Here is a 21,788-nt window from a genome sequence, read left to right on the forward strand (position 1 = left end):
AGTTCTTCTACTCACCCCGTTGTTTTTTCTTTTTCTTTTTTTTTTTCCTTTTTTGAGACGGAATCTCGCTCCATTGCCAGGCTGGAGTCCAGTGGCACAATCTCAGCTCGCCGCAACCTCCGACTTCCTGGTTCAAGCAATTCTGCCTCAGCCTCCCGAGTAGCTTGGATTATAGGCATGCGCCACCATGCCCAGCTAATGTTTATATTTTTAGTAGAGATGGGGTTTCACCATGTTGGCCAGGGTAGTCTTGATCTTCTGACCTCGTGATCTGTCCATCCTGGTTTCCCAAAGTGCTGGGATTACAGGTGTGAGCCACCACGCCCGGCCATAGTCCTTCTACTCACCAGTTCTATAATATAATATGAGGTAAACTATTTAACTCCTCTGAGTCACAGTTTTATCATCTTTTAAAATAGGGAGATGTTAGCTACTAAAATGTTAGCTACTTTATAGTACTATGTTTTAAGTGAGATAGGATTACTGAGGATAAAAGGGTGGGCAAAATATGGGCTGGGTGTGGTGGCTCATGCCTGTAATCCCAGCACTTTGGGAGGCCAAGGCAAGTGGATCACCTGAGGTCAGGAGTTTGAGACCAGCCTGGCCAACATGGTGAAACCGTGTCTCTACTAAAAACACACAAAAAATTAGCTGGGCGTGGTGGCATGCACCTGTAATCCCAGCTACCAGGGAGGCTGAGGCAGGAGAATCGCTTGAACCCAGGAGGCAGAGGTTGCAGTGAGCCGAGATTGCGCCACTGAACTCCAGCCTGGGTGACAGAGCAAGACTCTGTCTCAAAAAAAAAAAAAGTATAGAAATATTGGTAAGTTCTGTATAATAATGTTACTAAGTTCTATAAGAAGAAAAAAAGTGTTAAATTGTATAACAAAATACCCTGGGAAAGGATGAGGGTGACAGTGCTTGTCTGTTGGGGATTGGAGCATATTTATTAAAATGGTAGCATAGGAAGAGGGTCTTGAAAAATGTGTTCAACAGGCAGAATTGTTTGTAAGTGGTAGGGGTTAAGGATATTACAAGCATAGGACAAAATGAACAACGACAAGAAAGGATGGTATTTATTCAGAGAATGGCAGTACTGCTGGAACAGAGAGCCACTGGAAGTGGGGCAAAGAAGCATATGGCAAAGGTTAGGCAGTGCGGATACATTGGGCCCGTCTGACCATGGAGGGCCTCGAATTCCCTGCTGGGCTCCTGTGGGTTAGGGTGGTATTAGGAAATTAGTGGTTAAGAGTGTGGTATCTGGAGGCAGGACCACTTAATCTTAAATCTCTGCTCTGTTGCTTATTTGTTGCTGTGAGATCTTGGGCCTGCTGTCTTCTCTAAGGCCCAGTTTCCCACATTGCCGTGAGAGAGAGTGAAATTTTCCACAGGCAGAGTGCAAGGGAAGAAAATATGATACCTGAGAACTGTGAGGATTTTAATGTATATACAGTAGTCCTCCCTTCACTGCTTTTGTGCTTTCCTTGGTTTCTGTTACCTGTGGTCAATTGTGGTCTGAAAATGTTAAATGGAAAATTCCAGAAAGGAACAGCTTACAGATTTTAAATTTATGCTTTTTTTTCTAAGTAGTGTGATGAAATCTTGTGCCATTCTGCTCTATTCCACCCTGGAGGTGAATCTTCCTTGTGTCTAGTGTATCCACGTGTCCACACTACCTGCCCCTTAGTCACTTAGTAGCTGTCTCGGTTATTAGATCGACTGTTGCAGTATCTCAGTGCTTGTGTTCACATAACCCTTATTTTATTTAATAATGACCCCAAAGCACAAGAGTAATGATGCTGGCATACTGTTAAAATTGTTCTATTTTGTTACTAGTTATTGTTGTTAATCTCTTACTGTGACTAATTTGTAAATTAAATTTTACAATGTAATAGGTATGTATATAGAGGAAAAACAGAGTGTGTAGGGTTTGATACTGTCTGTGGTTTCAGGCATCCACTGGGGGTCTTGGATTATATTCCTTGATGATAAGGGGGGATTACTGTATATGGTGACAAAAATACACATGAACACATGCAGGAAGGCCCAGAAGACTGTTTAATTCAGAAATAAAGTAGTAAAGTAAAACAGGTATGATTTTCTTTTTTTAAGGAGTTGATATGAGACTGAAATCATTGCTTAAGCTGGGAGGAAAACAAAACAAAACAAAAAACAGGATAGAGACGAATGACAGAACAAGAAGGTGTGATAGATCAGAGGTAATGCTGTGGACAAAGGATAGATTTAGTAGGTGTAGGAGAAAGAAAAGAATAGTATTTGTGATTCAGAAAAAGATTTTTTAGAGTTTGAAAGTTCTCAGGTAGATCTTTCCAGATTATAATTAGATTAACTATGTATATTTATTAAAGTAGAATAGAGGTAAATTACCGATGAAGGAGTCTTTTGAAGGAGCATGGTGGAACTTGTGGTGAATAACTACAAATGGGAGCTCGAACAATTGTTCTTTACTTTCTGACTTGGTGAGACTGGTTGCATAGAAGTAGTTGGTAGAGGCCAGGTACAGTGGCTCACGCCTGTAATCCCAGCACTTTGGGAGGCCAAGGCGGCCAGATCACGAGGTCAGGAGATGGAGCCCATCCTGGCTAACACGTTGAAACCCCATCTCTACTAAAAATACAAAAAACTAGCCGGGCGAGGTGGCGGCGCCTGTGGTCCCAGCTACTCGGGAGGCTGAGGCAGGAAAATGGCGTGAACCCGGGAGGTGGAGCTTGCAGTGAGCTGAGATCGTGCCACTGCACTCCAGCCTGGGCAAGAGAGCAAGACTCTGTCTCAAAAATAAAAATAAAAGAAGTAGTTGGTAGAAATGTAGTTTAGCAGAGTGAAATATGGCTTATCTACATGTTTTTCCTTTCCAGTATGGTCCAACGTAATTTGTAAGTACTTACAGTAGTAGCAAGTACTTATTATAGCAATCTCCAGTGAGACTAGTCTTGTTAAGAAATTTTCCATACTCCTTAACTGAGCAGGAAGTACCACCATACACACAGTATTGGTTCTCAGATACCTTGTAGTTTAGATACACTACACATTGGATATCCCTTACCTAAAATGCATGGGACTAGAAGTGTTTCAGAGTTTGAGTTTGGGAATATTTGCCTTACACTTATGCTTACTGGTTGAGCATTCCTAATCCGAAAATCCAAAATGTTCCATTGAACATTTCCTTTAAGTGTCATGTCAGTGCTGAAAAAGTTCTGGAGTTTGGAGCATTTTGGATTTTGGATTTTCAGATTTTGGGATGGCCAGCCTGTATTAGATCTTCCTGAGTGCTTTGATGTACCCTAAATATGAAACATTATTCATATTTTCTTTGTGGTTTAATTCATGTTCAGATAGGAAAGATAAGGTAAGACAGGTTAAAGATGAGAGACCATAGAACCATACTTGATTTCTTAACCATAGAACCATATTTGATTTCTTAGATTTGCACTGTTCTCTGTGGTAGCCACCAGCCATTTGTGGCTATTAAGTACTTGCAATATGGCTAGCCCAAATTGAGATGTGATATAAAGGTGAAATATACATTAACTATCAAAGAGTTAGTATGAAAAAATATAAAATAGTTCATTAATAGTTTTTTGTATGGATTATATGTTTGAAATGACAATAATGAAGAAAGAATGTAAAACAGCTTATTAACAATTTTCGGCTTGAAAATATGACTCACTATTTTCCTGTTGAACAGTCCTGAATCTTAGATAAAAGAAATCCACTTCCTTCTTTTCCTATAATCAAATGTTTAACGATTTGTTATTAATCTTTGGGTGGAAAAGCAAAAGCAAATTTGGTGTGCGAATATGTATGGGGTGCTAAAAGCTTAATAAAATTTTCTGTGAATGGATTTTAAAATAAATGTCATTAGATTTCTTGTTATTTTAAAGTTATATCTAATGAAAGGCATTAAACTTCAGGGATAAAGGTAACTAGTTACCAAAGTTTTTAGCTGGTTAGTCTTGCCATCTAAAAGTAGACCTTTGCTTTTGCTTGGATATCTAAGTGCATTATGGGGTTGTTTTTCATAAACAGTTCATAGCCTGTGGCTAGATTGTATTTTTTGAGATAGCCAGTGTTATGCTTGGTGATGCTTTTTTTCCCTTTTCCTAGTTTTAGATTTTCTAAAGCAGTGTAGCTTCATTTGGAAACTTGTTAGAAATACTCATTTTGAACCCCAACGCTGTTGAATCAGAAACGATGGACTTGATTTAGGCTCCAGATGATTGTGATGCACGTGAAGTTTCAGAAACATAGTCGTAGAGGTTCTGTTGTGTAATGGTGAGCACGCTGGACTCTGAGTCCAGAGAAACACAGATGTAGATGATACTTACTTTTATAGAGTGACAAAACTCAGCCTCTTTATAACCTTTATAACATATCTATTTGAAAGGAATTACATTCTTTTCTTTTTAATTCATCACTTGTAAAACTCTTACGTTCTTAGGTGGATGCTCTCCGGTTGCGTTTGGAAGAGAAGGAAACCATGTTGAATAAAAAGACGAAGCAGATTCAGGATATGGCCGAAGAGAAGGGGACGCAAGCTGGAGAGATCCACGACCTAAAGGACATGTTGGATGTGAAGGAGCGGAAGGTTAACGTTCTTCAGAAGAAGGTAGGGTGCAGGTCTTCTGAGTTCAGTGGCGCATTCCTCATACGTCCTCCCTCCTACCACTGAGTTATATCTAAATGCTGTCAGAGTTTCTTGCTCATTCTTCAATTTATGTTTTTGTGATTAGTAATTTGGAACTGTTGCTGCAGTAGGTAGATTGTTAAGATTGCTGTTTCATATTCAGTTTTTAAAAATTTAAAAAACTGAAAATTGCATATTCAGTTTTTAAAAATTTAAACACAGTATCTTCCAGTAGTGCTTTTCATGCTGTTTCTCAAAAGTGCCTTGTAAATTGCCAGAGTGTTTGAACTGACATTCTTTTTCCCCTTCTGTCTTTTATTGAAACTGTACTAAATTGGTTTAGTACATGGACTTGGGATGGTACAACTTCATTTATGTGTTTAATAAGATCACAATTTTAAGCCCAGACCAGGGGCGTCCAGATAAACATGTCATTCATATATGAGCCAAAAAATGTGTGTGTTTGTGTATTTCAGTACAAATCTTACTGTTCCTTGCCGCTTGTTCTGTCTCCTTTTCTCAGTTAATATATTTTGGTATTCTTTCCAAGGATTTCTTCATTGTTGTTATTATTAACATTGTATGGATGTACTATAATTAGCAAAATTTCTACTGATGGACATTTATTTTGCTAAAAATTTCTTCCTTTACATAAAATGATTCTATAGTAAAAAGCATTGTACATAGTTAGTTTATACATATGTCAAGTCAAGTATATTTCTAGGATAAAGTCCTTGAAGTTGAACTGCTGAGTGAAAGGATATGCATTTATAATTTTGATGGATTTTGCCAAGTAGCCTTAAAGAGATTGTACCAAGTTTCATTTCTACTATCAGTGATGAAAGCGATATATTCCCGCATAGTTGTCTACAGAGTGTGTTAAAAGACCTTTTTACTTTTTGGCAATCTGATAGGTGAGAAAACACTGTCAGTGTAATTGCAGTTCTTTCATTATAAGTAAAGTTGAACATATTTTTATATTTAAATTCCTTTGTATTTTCTGTTATTTGATTATATGCTTTACCCATTTTTATTTTGAGTTCTTTTCTGCTTTTTTTAAAGTTGGTTTGTAGAAATTGCTTCCCAGTTTAAACATTAGCTCTTTTGTCTGATGTGAGTTCTAAACATTTCTTCCTGTTTGGCTTATTTATTGAGATGGAGTCTCACTTTGTCACCCAGACCGGAGTGCAGTGACACGATCTCAGCTCAGTGCAACCTCTGCCTCCTGGGTTCAAGTGATTCGCCTGCCTCAGCCTCCTGAGTAACTGGGACTACAGGTGCCCACCACTACATCTGGTTAATTGTTTGTATTTTTAGTAGAGACGGGGTTTTACCACCATGTTGGCCAGGCTGGTTTGGAATTCCGTGGCCTCAAGGGAGCCACCCACCTTGGCCTCCCAAAGTACCGGGATTACAGGTGTGAGCCACTGCACCTAGCCCCCGCTCCCCACCTACCCACCCTTTTTTTTTTTTTAAAAAAAAAAAAAAAAAAAAAAGATGTCGTCCAGGCTGGTCTCAAACTCCTGGCCCCAAGCCATCTTCCCATCTCGGCCTCCCAAGACCACTGCTCCTAGCTCTGTTTGGCTTTTGACGTGTGTGTGTGTGTGTGTGTGTGTGTGTGTGTGTGCGCGCGCGCGCGCGCGCGCAGACATCTTAAAGTGAATGTTTTAAGACTTCTGGATTTTGTGACATATTACAAAAGTTATATTTTAGAATGTTTCTTATTTTCTAGTGATATTGATCTGTCTATGTATCCATTAACATTGCTTTCATTTTTGTGTTTTTGTGATATATGTTAATAGCTAATTCCTTCCAAGGTACTTTTCTTTTTCAGAAGTGTCCTAGCTTTTTTTTTCTTGGCTGTTTTTCTATTTGATATTTAGAGTCAGCTTTTATCATCTCCTGCCTTTAATTCTTTCTGTTGTGTTTTTTATTGGGATTACATAAAATGTGTAGTTACTAATTTAGGGAGAATTGACAAGAGTAGGGTGTATCTTACCGTGAATTCATTTTTTGTTTCTCAGAAATGTTTTAATGTTTCCTTCATATCGATTTTATACATTTATTCAGCTTATTCCTAGGTTTTCTTTTTGTTACAAAGTGTTACAGTTTTCATTATATCTTCTAACTGCTTGTTTTTTTTTGTACACATGAAGGCTTGTGATTTCTGTATATCAGTTTTGTACTTAGTCTTCATACTGAATTCTCTTAAAGGTTTGGATTTTTTTTTTTTTTTTTTTTTTTACTTTATTCTTTTGGCTTTTCCAAATATGTAGTGATACCATTTCTAAACAATGCTTATTTTCCAGTGTTCAATTTTAATGTATGTCCCCATTTCCTGTCTTTTCTACGGATGTGTACCAGTGCACGTGAAACCACACTGCGTGGTTGTGGACATCTTCAGATTATACCTGATCTGCATGAGAAGGCTGTTAGTTCTCTCCCACTAAAGTAGTGCTTGCTTTTGTGTTAGAATTGATAGATATATCAAGAAAGTATCCATCTAAATAAAATGAGTTAAAACTTAAACATTTTTTTATTGTTATTTTTTGTTTCAATAGTTTTCGGAGAACAGGTGGTATCTGGTTACATGGATAAGTTCTTCAGTGGTGATTTCTGAGATTTTGGTGCACCCATCACCTGAACAGTGGACACCGTACCCAATGTGTGGTCCTTCATCCCTCACCCACTCCCACGTCCCCTTGACTCCCCACAGTCCGTTGTCTCTTTCTTATGCCTTTGCATCCTCATAGCTTAGTTCCCACTTGTAGTGAGAATGTGCAATGTTTGGTTTTCCATTCCTGAGTTACTTCACTTAGAATAACGGTCTCCAACCCCATCCAGATGGTTGCGAATGCCATTATTTCGTTCCTTTTTATGGCTGAGTAGAATTTTGTGGTATATATATATACACACACACCACATTTTCTTTATCCACTTGATTGATGGGCATTTGGGCTGGTTCCGTATTTTTAGGAATTGTGAATTGTGCTATTATAAACATACCTGTGCAAGTGTCTTTTTCGTACAATGCCTTCTTTTCCTGTGGGTCGATGCCAGCAGTGGGATTGCTGGATCAATGGTAGATCTACTTTTTGTTCTTTAAGGAATCTCCATACTGTTTTCCATAGTGGTTGTACTAGTTTACATTCCCACCAGCAGTGTAAAAATGTTCCCTTTTCACCACATTCATGCCACTATCTATTAGTTTTTGATTTTTAAATGTTGCATTGTGGTTTTGATTTGCATTTCCGTGATAATTAGTGATGTTCAGCTTTTTTTTTTTTTGAGATGGAGTCTCATTCTGTTGCCCAGGCTGGAGTGCAGTGGCACAGTCTTGGCTCCCTGCAACCTCCGTCTCCTGGGTTCAAGCAATTCTCCTACTTCAGCCTCCTGAGTAGCTGGGATTACAGGTATCTGCCACCACACCCTGCTAATTTTTGCATTTTTAGTCGAGACAGGCTGCCACCATGTTGGCCAGGCTGGTCTCGAACTCCTGACCTCAGGCGATCTGCCCTCCTCGGCCTCCCAGAGTGCTGGGATTACAGGTGTGAGCGACCACACCCGGCCATTGTTGAGCTTTAATATGTTTGTTGGCCATTTGTATATTTTCTTTTGAGAATTGTCTATTCGTGTCCTTAGCCCACTCTTTGATTTGATTATTTGTTTTTCACTTGATGATTTGAATTCCTTGTAGATCCTGGATATTAGTCCTTTATCAGATGCATAGTTTGTGGATATTTTCTCCCATTCTGTAGGTTGTCTGTTTACTCTTCTGATTGTTTCTTCTGCCGTGCAGAAACTTTTTAGTTTAATTAAGTCTCATCTATTTATCTTTTTGTTGCATTTGCTTTTGGATTGTTGTTCATGAAGTCTTTGCCTAAGCCATTGTCTAGAAGAGTTTTTCCAGTGTTATCTTCTAGAATTTTTCTGGTTTCAAGTCTCAGATTTAAGTCTTTGATCCATCTTGAGTTGATTTTTGTGTAAGGTGAGAGATGAAGATCCAGTTTCATTTTTCACACGTGGCCTGCCAGTTATCCCAGCACCATTTGTTGAATAGGGTGTCCTTTCCCTGCTTTATGTTTTTGTTTGCCTCGTGGAAGATCAATTGACTATAAGTATCTGACTTCATTTCTGGGTTCTCTATTCTGTTCCATTTGTCTGTGTGCCTGTTTTTATACCAGTACCACGATTGGTTTTGGCGACAATAGCCTTGTACTATAGTTTGAAGTTGGGTAATGTGGTGCCTCCACATTTGTTCTTATTGCTTAGTCTTGCCTTGGCTGTGCAGGCTCTTTTCTGGTTCCATGTGAATTTTAGGAATGTTTTTTCTAGTTCTGTGAAGAACGATGATGGTATTTTGATGGCAGTTTCATTGAGCTTGTAGATTGCTTTTGGCAGTGTGGTCATTTTCACAGTATTGATTCTACCCATCCATGAGCGTGGGATGTGTTTCCATTTATTTGTGTCATTTGTGATTTCTTTCAGTAGTTTTGTAGTTTTTCTTGTAGAGGTCTTTCATTTCCTTGTTTAGGTATTCTACTGTTTTTTGCAGTTATTGTAAAAAGTATTGAGTTGTTGATTTGATTCTCAGCTTGGTCACTCTTGGTGTCTGGTAGTGCTGCTGATTTGTGTACGTTAATTTTGTATCCTGAAACTTTACTGAATTCGTTTATCAGATCAAGGAGCTTTTGGATGAGTCTTTAGGCCTTTCTAGGTGTATGACCTTATTGTCAGCGAACAATGATAGTTCGACTTCCTCTTTTCCGATTTGGACGTAGTTGATTTCTTTCTCTTATTTCATTGCTCTGGCGAGGACTTCTAGTACTTCGTCGAATAGAAGTGGTGAAAGTGGGCATCCTTATCTTGTTCCAGTTCTCAGGGAAAATGCTTTCAACTTTCCCCCATTCAGCATAATGTTGGCTGTGGCTTTGTCATAGATGACTTAAGGTATGTCCCTTGTGTGCCAGTTTTGCTGAGGGTTTTAATCGTAAAGGGATGCTGGATTTTGTTAACTGCTTTTTTGGGGCCTATCGAGATGATCATCTGATTTTTGTTTTATTTTGTTTGTGTTTGTTTTGATCTGTCAATAGTAATATTTTCAAATAATAGACTTAGTAGTTTCAAAACATTTTTCACTTCTCATGCTGTCACTTCTCATGATCTCACTTGATCATTGTATATTTTTCCCCAATTGTGCTTCTCATGCATTTACTTCTTATTAGGCACAATAGCATGTTGGTAAGAAATAAAACCAGACAACTTTTAGTGGATTAGAAGTTATTTGTAATTTTTACTATGATTCATAATGCGTAAGCCTTTTGGGTTCCGTTTCCTATTAAACTTTTCTTTAAGTGTAGGATATTATTAGTAAAATGAATTTTTAAAATTTCACTGGTTATTGCAGTTGTGAAGTCTGTGAGGAGGGGAGTGATTTAATTATTTGGTTTAATACAGTGCAGGTTTCCGAAGGCATCTGGATGCATAAAGACCTGACTCACCACTGTGCCCACAGCCTGTTTGTCGCCGTAGGCTGATTATACCCAAAATGTTGGTGACATGGTGGATTATCACTTTATTAGATCGTAAGTGTTAGGGGCTTGTATTTTACTTTTATAGCATTTATTTTTCAGCTCCCATTTTCTTCGCTCTCATTCTATAAGGATTACTTCGTTTAAAACCAAAGTGTTGAAAGATTGCATGGGTCTTCAGTCATTAAATTTTGCCTTTCAGATCATGAGAACATGACAGCAAGCTACTGAAAAAGCCTTAGATGATTAATGTTACAAGAAAAGATGGACTGGTTAGAATTCAAAGGTCATTTGCAAGTAACGCATTTCTTATTTTTCACTAGGTAAACATTTTTAGAGAAGTTTTCGTATTAGTCCATTTTCACACTGCTATACAGTACCTGAGACTAAGTAATTTATGAAGAAAAGAGGTTTAATTGACTCACATTTCCATATCTGAGTCACTAGGGAGGCTTCGGGAAACTTACGATCATGGCAGAAGGTGAAGGAAAAGCAAGGCACGTCTTACATGGCAGCAGGAGAGACACACACACACACACACAGGCACATAGACATATACATACACACACATACATACACACACATACACATACACACATACACATACACACGTACACACACACGTACACACACATACACACACATACACATACACACATACATATACACACATACACACGTACACGTACATACACACACATACACCATACACGCACACACACATACACACACATACACACATACATACACATACATATACACACACACACCATACACACACACATATACACACACATACACACATACATACACATACATACACACACACGTACACGTACATACACATACACGCATACACATACACCATACACACACACCATACACACACACATACACGTACACACACACACACCATACACACACATACACACACACACATACACGTACACACACACACACACACACCCCATGCAAATCTTGAATATATTTTCTTTGTCCTTCCTCTTCATCCTTCACAGGAGGCAGCCGAGGATCAGTAATTGTGCTCTCTTCATACACTACAGCCCCAATAATTCATCATGTTACACACTGTTGTGTGTCTTAAAACTTACCAGATAGTTAGTACAGCTATTTTCAAAATAGGTTTATGTTATTAGTGCTTCTTTTTTAGTTTATTTAATTTATTTATTTTTTGAGACTGAGTCTCACTCCCTCACACAGGCTGGAGTGCAGTGGCATGATCTTGGCTCCCTGCGACCTCCACCTCCGGGTTCAAGTGATTCTCCTGCCTCAGCCTCCTGAGTAGCTGGGACTACAGGCGCCTGCCACCGCCCAGCTAATTTTTGTATTTTTAGTAGAGACAGGGTTTTGCCATGTTGGTCAGGCTGGTCTTGAACTCCTGACCTCAGATGATCCACCCACCTCAGCTTCCCAAAGTGCAGAATTACAGGCATGAGGCACCGAGTTCGGCCTAGTGCTACTGCTTTGTAGACAATTACCTTTATGCCTGTTGTTTTTCAGAGCTTAGATCCTTCCCATTCTATGTACTGTTTTTGTTGACGTTACTGTATTAATGTGGTCAGAATCAACATTTTTGATGTATTTCCAGCACCATTGTTGGCTGATAAAATAGAGATAGCTTTAGATTTAGTATCCATAAAAAGTAAAATGAATACAGTAGATTTAGAGACAGTTTAAACTTCTCAAGGGATCTATGTATTTTTAAAAATTATATAAAAAATAACTTTAAGTAATCATGTTTTTCTTGGTAAAACATGCAGTTTTATGTATTTTTAGGTAGGAGTAACAACTTTTTCCACACTTCCATCCAGCGAGCAAAGGTCAAAACAGCGTTTATTATTCCAGTCACCGTATTTTTACTGTTTAAACTTTTGAAATTTTGTGTAGGACCGTGGAGAGAAGAGTGGTGCTTACAGCTGAAACTTAGTTTTAATACAGTATCATACATACATATATATCGGTTTATTTTTTTGTTTTAATATAGTATCATACATATGTATATGTTGGTTGATTTGTTTGTTTTAATACAGTATCATACATACATATATGTCGGTTGATTTGTTTTAATACAGTATCATACATACATATATGTCGGTTGATTTGTTTTAATACAGTATCATACATACATATATGTCAGTTGATTTGTTTGTTTTAATACAGTATCATACATATGTATATGTCGGTTGATTTGTTTGTTTTAATACAGTATCATACATACATATATGTCGGTTTATTTGTTTTAATACAGTATCATACATACATATATGTCGGTTGATTTGTTTTAATACAGTATCATACATACATATATGTCAGTTGATTTGTTTGTTTTAATACAGTATCATACATATGTATATGTCGGTTGATTTGTTTGTTTTAATACAGTATCATACATACATATATGTCGGTTTATTTGTTTTAATACAGTATCATACATACATATATGTCAGTTGATTTGTTTTAATACAGTATCATACATACATATATGTCAGTTGATTTGTTTGTTTTAATACAGTATCATACATATGTATATGTCGGTTGATTTGTTTGTTTTAATACAGTATCATACATACATATATGTCGGTTTATTTGTTTTAATACAGTATCATACATATATGTCGGTTTATTTGTTTTAATACAGTATCATACATACATATATGTCGGTTTATTTGTTTTAATACAGTATCATACATACATATATGTCGGTTGATTTGTTTTAATACAGTATCATACATACATATATGTCAGTTGATTTGTTTGTTTTAATACAGTATCATACATACATATATGTCAGTGGATTTGTTTTAATACAGTATCATACATACATATATGTCAGTTGATTTGTTTGTTTTAATACAGTATCATACATATGTATATGTCGGTTGATTTGTTTGTTTTAATACAGTATCATACATACATATATGTCAGTTGATTTGTTTTAATACAGTATCATACATATGTATATGTCGGTTGATTTGTTTGTTTTAATACAGTATCATACATACATATATATCGGTTGATTTGTTTGTTTTAATACAGTATCATACATATGTATATGTCGGTTGATTTGTTTGTTTTAATACAGTATCATACATACATATATGTCAGTTGATTTGTTTTAATACAGTATCATACATATGTATATGTCGGTTGATTTGTTTTAATACAGTATGATACATATGTATATGTCGGTAGATTTGTTTTAATACAGTATCATACATACATATATGTCAGTTGATTTGTTTGTTTTAATACAGTATCATACATACATATATGTCAGTTGATTTGTTTGTTTTAATACAGTATCATACATATGTATATGTCGGTTGATTTGTTTTAATACAGTATCATACATACATATATGTCAGTTGATTTGTTTGTTTTAATACAGTATCATACATATGTATATGTCAGTTGATTTGTTTGTTTTAATACAGTATGATACATATGTATACGTCGGTAGATTTGTTTTAATACAGTATCATACATACATATATATCGGTTGATTTGTTTGAGACAGGATCTCACTGTGTTGCCCAGGCTGGAATGCAGTGGTGCAGTTATGGCTCACTGCAACCCTTGTGTCTGGGGCTCAAGCAGTCCTCCTACCTCACTTCCTGAGTAGCTGGGACTACAGGCACATGCCACCATGCCCAGCTAGTTTTTTGTATTTTTTGTAGAGATGGAGTTTCACCATGTTGGCCAGGCTGGTCTCGAACTCCTGGACTGAAGGAATCTGCCCACCTTAGCCTCCCAAAGTGCTAGGATTACAGGCATGAGCCACCGTGCCCGACATCTTTTTTTCATTTTGTGTTATCATTTATTTCTGAAACTCAGCCAATATGATGTATAGAGACAAATACATAGATATTGACAGGCAAAAAGTCATGGAGATAAAGTGTATTACTTGAACAAGACTTCAGATTGAATATTATTATTATTTAGTTTTCATTCATTTGCCTGCTTTGGGAGGTATTAGGAATGACATGGGTGGTGGTAGATAAAACATAGAAAAATTTCACCTACTTAGTATTACTTGAACTAATCTCTGGGACCATAGTCCCTTGGCCATCACCAAGACTGAGAAGAATTGAATCAAGATTTTGCTTGAGGGGAAGGGTGTTTTGAATATCTTAGGGGAGTTTACAGTGCACTCGCCTGCAGCTTACATTACAAAGCGTTTTGGCATGGGATAAAATGTTCATAACTGTGTGTGCTATCTTTAAACAGAGTCTTTGAAGCCGTTCCCTCAGACAGTACAGGACATTTTCCTACTGAAGGAACTCAGATGCAGTTTAGGTGTACTTGTATGTGGAAACGATCCATCTCATAGTTTTCTTCTGAATTAGCTGGTAGCAGCAACCCTCTACCGTCTCTCCCCCAGTCAGAGGCTTCTCTTAACAGCCATGGCAGTAAACATAGAACAGTGGAGCTAAAATGTTTTCCAGAAGCAGAACCTATTGGTAGGGAAAGGATAAATTCAAAGTTGTTTACAACTCTTTTATCTTCAAACCATTACATATAAATTCATCAAATAAAAATAGCTAATGTGTTTTGAGCAGTTATTACCATTTTTATTTATTATTTATATTGCTTATTTTTGGATCATGATATTTCAGGCTTTTTATTTGATGAGTCAACATCTTAAGATTCCTAATGAGAATGGGATATAAAAAATCATTGGGTCATTGTTAACAATGATAGGTCATTTTGACAGTGTGTGCACTTGAAATGGTCAATGATACTTCCCCTCTGTGGTTCTGTTCCCCAAAATGCGCAACCCCAGTCCAATTATGAAGAAAACAGTAGACAAATCCTAGCGAAGAATCATTCCACCAAACACCTAACTAGTACTATTCAAAACTACCAGGCCTGCAAAAACTAGGAAGTCCAAGAAACTGCCACAGCCAAGAAGAGCCCAAGGAGACATATCGTCCAAATGTATGGCACATCCTAGGCAGTGTCTTGGAACAGAGAAGTAACAGCAGACGAAAGCTAAGGAAATGTGAATAAAGCGTGGACTCTTGTTAAGAATAATGTGTCCATGTTGATTAATTATGACAAATGGATCATGCTGATGTAAGATGTTAACAGTACGGGAATCTGGCCTCTGGGTGCACAGGAACTCTCTGTATCACCTTCTCTGTACCATCCTCACCTCTCTGCAAATCCAAAACGATTCTAAACAAAAAGTGCATTTAAAAAATCCATTCCAATTTGGCAGTGTATTAGGGTTAAGAAAAATATAGTAACAGTGATTTTGAGAGAGCTCAAAAATAAAACATTTGGATTGCCATTCTTTTCAAATCTTGGTGGACCCAAAACCTATAAATACTTCAGTGGGGGAGATCAGGGATTTTACCTTCAGAACAGTAAGGTGGTATGAATTTACTGGGGAAGAAGGAAGGGCAGAAAGTAGTTAACCTAATTCTATTTCTCTTCTTTGCCCCTGGCTTCAGGATCTCTCTCCACACCATCGACCATTTGCCCCCCACTGTTGAATATCTCATGAACAAACAGGACAGATTTGATCTAAGAAAGACTCAATGCAAGAAATCCCTGTTATATTCCAGTGGAGAGTGTTTGTGGAACGGACCCCTCCATTCGAACTCTTAAATTCTGTTTCAATTCAGGTCATTATTCTCCTCTGCTTTCCTTAGAGGTTTATACAAATCTTAGGTACACCGGGAAACCGTCCTCTGAGCCAAGGTTCTTTCTCAGTGCCAGGCACTTTTCCATGTGAATTATATCAACAGGTAGCCCTGTGAGCCATGTTTCTACCTAACACAGTTGACAAATTTCAGTCCTGTTCCATTTCACACAGCTGCCCAACTTCTGGTGGCTCAGAAGACAACAGGTAAAGATAACCAAGTAGCCACCAAATAAGACTAGGAGACTTTCTACAAAAAAAGACAGCTTTCTGAAATGCTTGGTGAAACTGCTCATTAGACAGAATGTACATTGCTGAATTGATGATGGAGTTTAAAAATAACAAGGCTGGGCGCAGTGGCCCACGCCTGTAGTCCCATCATTTTGGGAGACCTAGGTGGGTGGATCACCTGAGGTCAGGAGTTCGAGACCAGCCTGGCCAATGTGAAACCCCGTCTCTACTAAAAATACAAAAATTAGCTGGGAGTAGTGGCAGATGCCTGTAATCCCAGCTACTCGGGAGGCTGAGGCAGGAGAATCGCTTGAACCTGGGAGGCAGAGGTTGCAGTGAACTGAGATTGTACCATTGCATTCCAGCCTGAGAGATAAGAGCGAGACTTTGTATCCAAAAAAAAAAAAAAAAAAAAAGCTCAGCAAGATGAAAATGTTCAGTATGGTTGGGTGTCTTGGCTGGCAGAGACACAGTAAAGAGGGGCAGCCAGCAGATGTTAAAAACCCCTAAAATGATCCCCAGGGTTTCTATGGCTTTCCTTGTTGGTAAGTAAATTTCCTGTTGTTCTAGGACACTTTCAGCATGCTTGATTTTCATGTGTTTAACAAGCGGAGGAGAGCCAGTTAAGCACCTTTGCCTCTCATGGAGGCTGGAGTTGAGGGAGCAGAGTGAGCTGTGATGACCTAGGAGTGAGCTGTGATGACCTGGGAGTGAGCTGTGATGATCTGGGAGTGGAGTTGTGATGATCTGGGAGTGGTGCTGTGATGATCTGCGAGTGGTGTTGTGATGACCTGGGAGTGGAGTTGTGATGACCTGGGAGTGGTGCCGTGATGACCTGGGAGTGGAGTTGTGATGACCTGGGAGTGGTGCTGTGATGACCTGGGAGTGGTGTCGTGATGACCTGGGAGTGGTGTTGTGATGACCTGGGAGTGGTGCTGTGATGACCTGGGAGTGGTGTTGTGATGACCTGGGAGTGAGCCGTGATGACCTGGGAGTGGTGCTGTGATGACCTGGGAGTGGTGTTGTGATGACCTGGGAGTGAGCTGTGATGATCTGGGAGTGGTGTTGTGATGACCTGGGAGTGGAGCTGTGATGATCTGGGAGTGGTGCTGTGATGACCTGGGAGTGGAGCTGTGATGACCTGGGAGTGGAGCTGTGATGACCTGGGAGTGGAGCTGTGATGGCCTGGGAGTGAGCTGTGATGGCCTGGGAGTGGTGTTGTGATGACGTGGGAGTGGTGTTGTGATGACGTGGGAGTGGTGTTGTGATGACGTGGGAGTGGTGTTGTGATGGCCTGGGAGTGAGCTGTGATGGCCTGGGAGTGGAGCTGTGATGACCTGGGAGTGGAGCTGTGATGGCCTGGGAGTGAGCTGTGATGGCCTGGGAGTGGTGTTGTGATGACCTGGGAGTGGTGCTGTGATGACCTGGGAGTGGTTCTGTGATGACCTGGGAGTGAGCTGTGATGACGTGGGAGTGGTGCTGTGATGACCTGGGAGTGGTGCTGTGATGACGTGGGAGTGGTGCTGTGATGACCTGGGAGTGGTGTTGTGATGACCTGGGAGTGGTGCTGTGATGACCTGGGAGTGGTGCTGTGATGACCTGGGAGTGAGTTGTGATGACCTGGGAGTGGTGCTGTGATGACCTGGGAGTGGTGCTGTGATGACCTGGGAGTGGTGCTGTGATGACCTGGGAGTGGTGTTGTGATGATCTGGGAGTGAGCTGTGATGACCTGGGAGTGGTGCTGTGATGACCTGGGAGTGGTGCTGTGATGATCTGGGAGTGGTGCTGTGATGACCTGGGAGTGGTGTTGTGATGACCTGGGAGTGGTGCTGTGATGACCTGGGAGTGGTGCTGTGATGATCTGGGAGTGGTGCTGTGATGACCTGGGAGTGGTGTCGTGATGACCTGGGAGTGGTGTTGTGATGATCTGGGAGTGGTGTTGTGATGATCTGGGAGTGAGCTGTGATGATCTGGGAGTGGTGCTGTGATGACGTGGGAGTGGTGCTGTGATGACGTGGGAGTGGAGCTGTGATGACCTGGGAGTGGTGCTGTGATGACCTGGGAGTGGTGCTGTGATGACCTGGGAGTGGTGCTGTGATGACCTGGGAGTGGTGCTGTGATGGCCTGGGAGTGAGCTGTGATGACGTGGGAGTGGTGTTGTGATGACCTGGGAGTGGTGTTGTGATGATCTGGGAGTGGTGTTGTGATGACCTGGGAGTGGTGTTGTGATGACCTGGGAGTGGTGTTGTGATGACCTGGGAGTGGTGTTGTGATGACCTGGGAGTGGTGCTGTGATGACCTGGGAGTGGTGCTGTGATGACCTGGGAGTGGTGCTGTGATGACCTGGGAGTGGTGCTGTGATGACCTGGGAGTGGTGCTGTGATGACCTGGGAGTGGTGCTGTGATGACCTGGGAGTGGTGCTGTGATGACCTGGGAGTGGTGCTGTGATGACCTGGGAGTGGTGTTGTGATGACCTGGGAGTGGTGCCGTGATGACCTGGGAGTGGTGCTATGATGATGGCGTCTGGATGTTCTTGTTGGGCACTGTGTGAAGATGATGAACTACACAGCCAGAATGTAGAAGGTCTTACATGTGGAGTAGGTGCTGCAAGAGATCTAGGAGAAGAGCACTCAGATAAGAGAGATAATTTGAGATGGCCCATTTACTGTACTACAGGGCACTGGTGATGGCCTGGTACCTGGTCAGAGCAACAGACAGAAATATAGGTTGGAGGCCATGTAGCATGTGATGCTAGAAGACAGCCAGATGTTGCATAGGAGTTAGCCACATTTCCCGGTGTGTGTGATGGTATATGTGATGCTCATGGATATAAACAAGATGAAAGCCAAGAGACTTGTGCTCCAGGGAGCCAGTGAGATAGTTGGCTGGTGTGTGTAGCTTCCTGGTGAGGAGGACGGTGTGGCTGGTGTGTGTAGCTTCCTGGTGAGGAGGACGGTGTGGCTGGTGTGTGTAGCTTCCTGGTGAGGAAGACGGTGGCTGGTGTGTGTAGCTTCCTGGTGAGGAGGACGGTGTGGCTGGTGTGTGTAGCTTCCTGGTGAGGAGGACGGTGTGGCTGGTGTGTGTAGCTTCCTGGTGAGGAGGACGGTGTGGCTGGTGTGTGTAGCTTCCTGGTGAGGAGGACGGTGTGGCTGGTGTGTGTAGCTTCCTGGTGAGGAGGACGGTGTGGCTGGTGTGTGTAGCTTCCTGGTGAGGAGGACGGTGTGGCTGGTGTGTGTAGCTTCCTGGTGAGGAGGACGGTGTGGCTGGTGTGTGTAGCTTCCTGGTGAGGAGGACGGTGTGGCTGGTGTGTGTAGCTTCCTGGTGAGGAGGACGGTGTGGCTGGTGTGTGTAGCTTCCTGGTGAGGAGGACGGTGTGGCTGGTGTGTGTAGCTTCCTGGTGAGGAGGACGGTGTGGCTGGTGTGTGTAGCTTCCTGGTGAGGAGGACGGTGTGGCTGGTGTGTGTAGCTTCCTGGTGAGGAGGACGGTGTGGCTGGTGTGTGTAGCTTCCTGGTGAGGAGGACGGTGTGGCTGGTGTGTGTAGCTTCCTGGTGAGGAGGACGGTGTGGCTGGTGTGTGTAGCTTCCTGGTGAGGAGGACGGTGTGGCTGGTGTGTGTAGCTTCCTGGTGAGGAGGACGGTGTGGCTGGTGTGTGTAGCTTCCTGGTGAGGAGGACGGTGTGGCTGGTGTGTGTAGCTTCCTGGTGAGGAGGACGGTGTGGCTGGTGTGTGTAGCTTCCTGGTGAGGAGGACGGTGTGGCTGGTGTGTGTAGCTTCCTGGTGAGGAGGACGGTGTGGCTGGTGTGTGTAGCTTCCTGGTGAGGAGGACGGTGTGGCTGGTGTGTGTAGCTTCCTGGTGAGGAGGACGGTGTGGCTGGTGTGTGTAGCTTCCTGGTGAGGAGGACGGTGTGGCTGGTGTGTGTAGCTTCCTGGTGAGGAGGACGGTGTGGCTGGTGTGTGTAGCTTCCTGGTGAGGAGGACGGTGTGGCTGGTGTGTGTAGCTTCCTGGTGAGGAGGACGGTGTGGCTGGTGTGTGTAGCTTCCTGGTGAGGAGGACGGTGTGGCTGGTGTGTGTAGCTTCCTGGTGAGGAGGACGGTGTGGCTGGTGTGTGTAGCTTCCTGGTGAGGAGGACGGTGTGGCTGGTGTGTGTAGCTTCCTGGTGAGGAGGACGGTGTGGCTGGTGTGTGTAGCTTCCTGGTGAGGAGGACGGTGTGGCTGGTGTGTGTAGCTTCCTGGTGAGGAGGACGGTGTGGCTGGTGTGTGTAGCTTCCTGGTGAGGAGGACGGTGTGGCTGGTGTGTGTAGCTTCCTGGTGAGGAGGACGGTGTGGCTGGTGTGTGTAGCTTCCTGGTGAGGAGGACGGTGTGGCTGGTGTGTGTAGCTTCCTGGTGAGGAGGACGGTGTGGCTGGTGTGTGTAGCTTCCTGGTGAGGAGGACGGTGTGGCTGGTGTGTGTAGCTTCCTGGTGAGGAGGACGGTGTGGCTGGTGTGTGTAGCTTCCTGGTGAGGAGGACGGTGTGGCTGGTGTGTGTAGCTTCCTGGTGAGGAGGACGGTGTGGCTGGTGTGTGTAGCTTCCTGGTGAGGAGGACGGTGTGGCTGGTGTGTGTAGCTTCCTGGTGAGGAGGACGGTGTGGCTGGTGTGTGTAGCTTCCTGGTGAGGAGGACGGTGTGGCTGGTGTGTGTAGCTTCCTGGTGAGGAGGACGGTGTGGCTGGTGTGTGTAGCTTCCTGGTGAGGAGGACGGTGTGGCTGGTGTGTGTAGCTTCCTGGTGAGGAGGACGGTGTGGCTGGTGTGTGTAGCTTCCTGGTGAGGAGGACGGTGGCAAAGCAGAAAGGTGTTGGAGAGAACTGTTGTCAGTGTGATGATGGAAAGGGCCACAGCAAGAGATCTCTAGCCCTGGAAGTTCCCAGCTCCTAAGCCTCTGGTATTTTTGTAGTATCAAGGGATGTGTTGGAGGCCTCCTAGAGGACGTCTTCCATCGGATGGTTTTGTGAGGGCATTCTAGGGAGCTTTCTCTTCCACAGTCGTAGCTTCTCCTTTCACAGTTGTCTGTGAAAGGTCATCTTTCCATTTCATACTACTGGGAACCGTATACCAGAAGAGCGAACCACAACAGAAAAGCTTGATTACATGAAGAACATCGAGGTAAGGTGACTCCTAGCTATAGTTAAAGGCTTTTCCCAAATCAGATGAAGTCCCAAGGTGTCTCTGTGTTCCGGAACTCTGATGGACATGTGCTGAATATGTTAGACAATTGCAGGTTATCACACCACCGTGGTCAAAGCTGTACAATTTCTTGCCTTTGGCATTTTGACCCTTTTTAAAGCTTGAGACTTATCCATGTTTAACTGTGTCTTCGGAATATTTCCCATCCTATTCCAGAGAGATTGTGGATTTCAGGTTGCTGCCTGGGAGCTTTTAAAGTTAGAGATAAAAGGGAGTACCAGCTTCTTCAGAGAAGCAGTCCAGTCAGCAGCCCACAGTTTTCCTAGGTGAATCCTGACATACGATTGGTACTTAATTTTGGTTCCACTTCCACTGACTGTTTTTGAGCCTGAAAAGATAAACATTTCAGTTACCAAAGCTTGAAGAATGCATGAACTCGGAGAAGGTAAAACAAACGATCGCTGTGAGTTTGCCAAGAAGTGCAGGTGTTTGGAAGCCCCTCCCTGGCCGTGCATGTGGAATGCTAGGCTTGCCCCCCAGGCTCTCCTT

The 21,788-nt window shown here is 41.9% G+C and overlaps 1 protein-coding gene across 14 annotated transcripts in view; it reads left to right on the forward strand.

Annotated features, from left to right (window-relative positions):
- The window catches only part of ERC1 (ELKS/RAB6-interacting/CAST family member 1), a 547,409-nt gene that overhangs the window by 144,273 nt on the left and 381,348 nt on the right, over window positions 1–21,788 (forward strand). For all 14 annotated transcript variants that reach the window (XM_073020334.1, XM_073020331.1, XM_073020338.1 and 11 more), the window contains one exon: window positions 4,460–4,627. In XM_073020334.1, coding sequence (XP_072876435.1) covers window positions 4,460–4,627 — 168 coding nt within the window. The remainder of the gene's footprint in view (window positions 1–4,459; window positions 4,628–21,788) is intronic.

Source organism: Chlorocebus sabaeus, chromosome 11 (genome assembly GCF_047675955.1).
Source record: "Chlorocebus sabaeus isolate Y175 chromosome 11, mChlSab1.0.hap1, whole genome shotgun sequence".
NCBI lineage: Eukaryota > Metazoa > Chordata > Mammalia > Primates > Cercopithecidae > Chlorocebus > Chlorocebus sabaeus.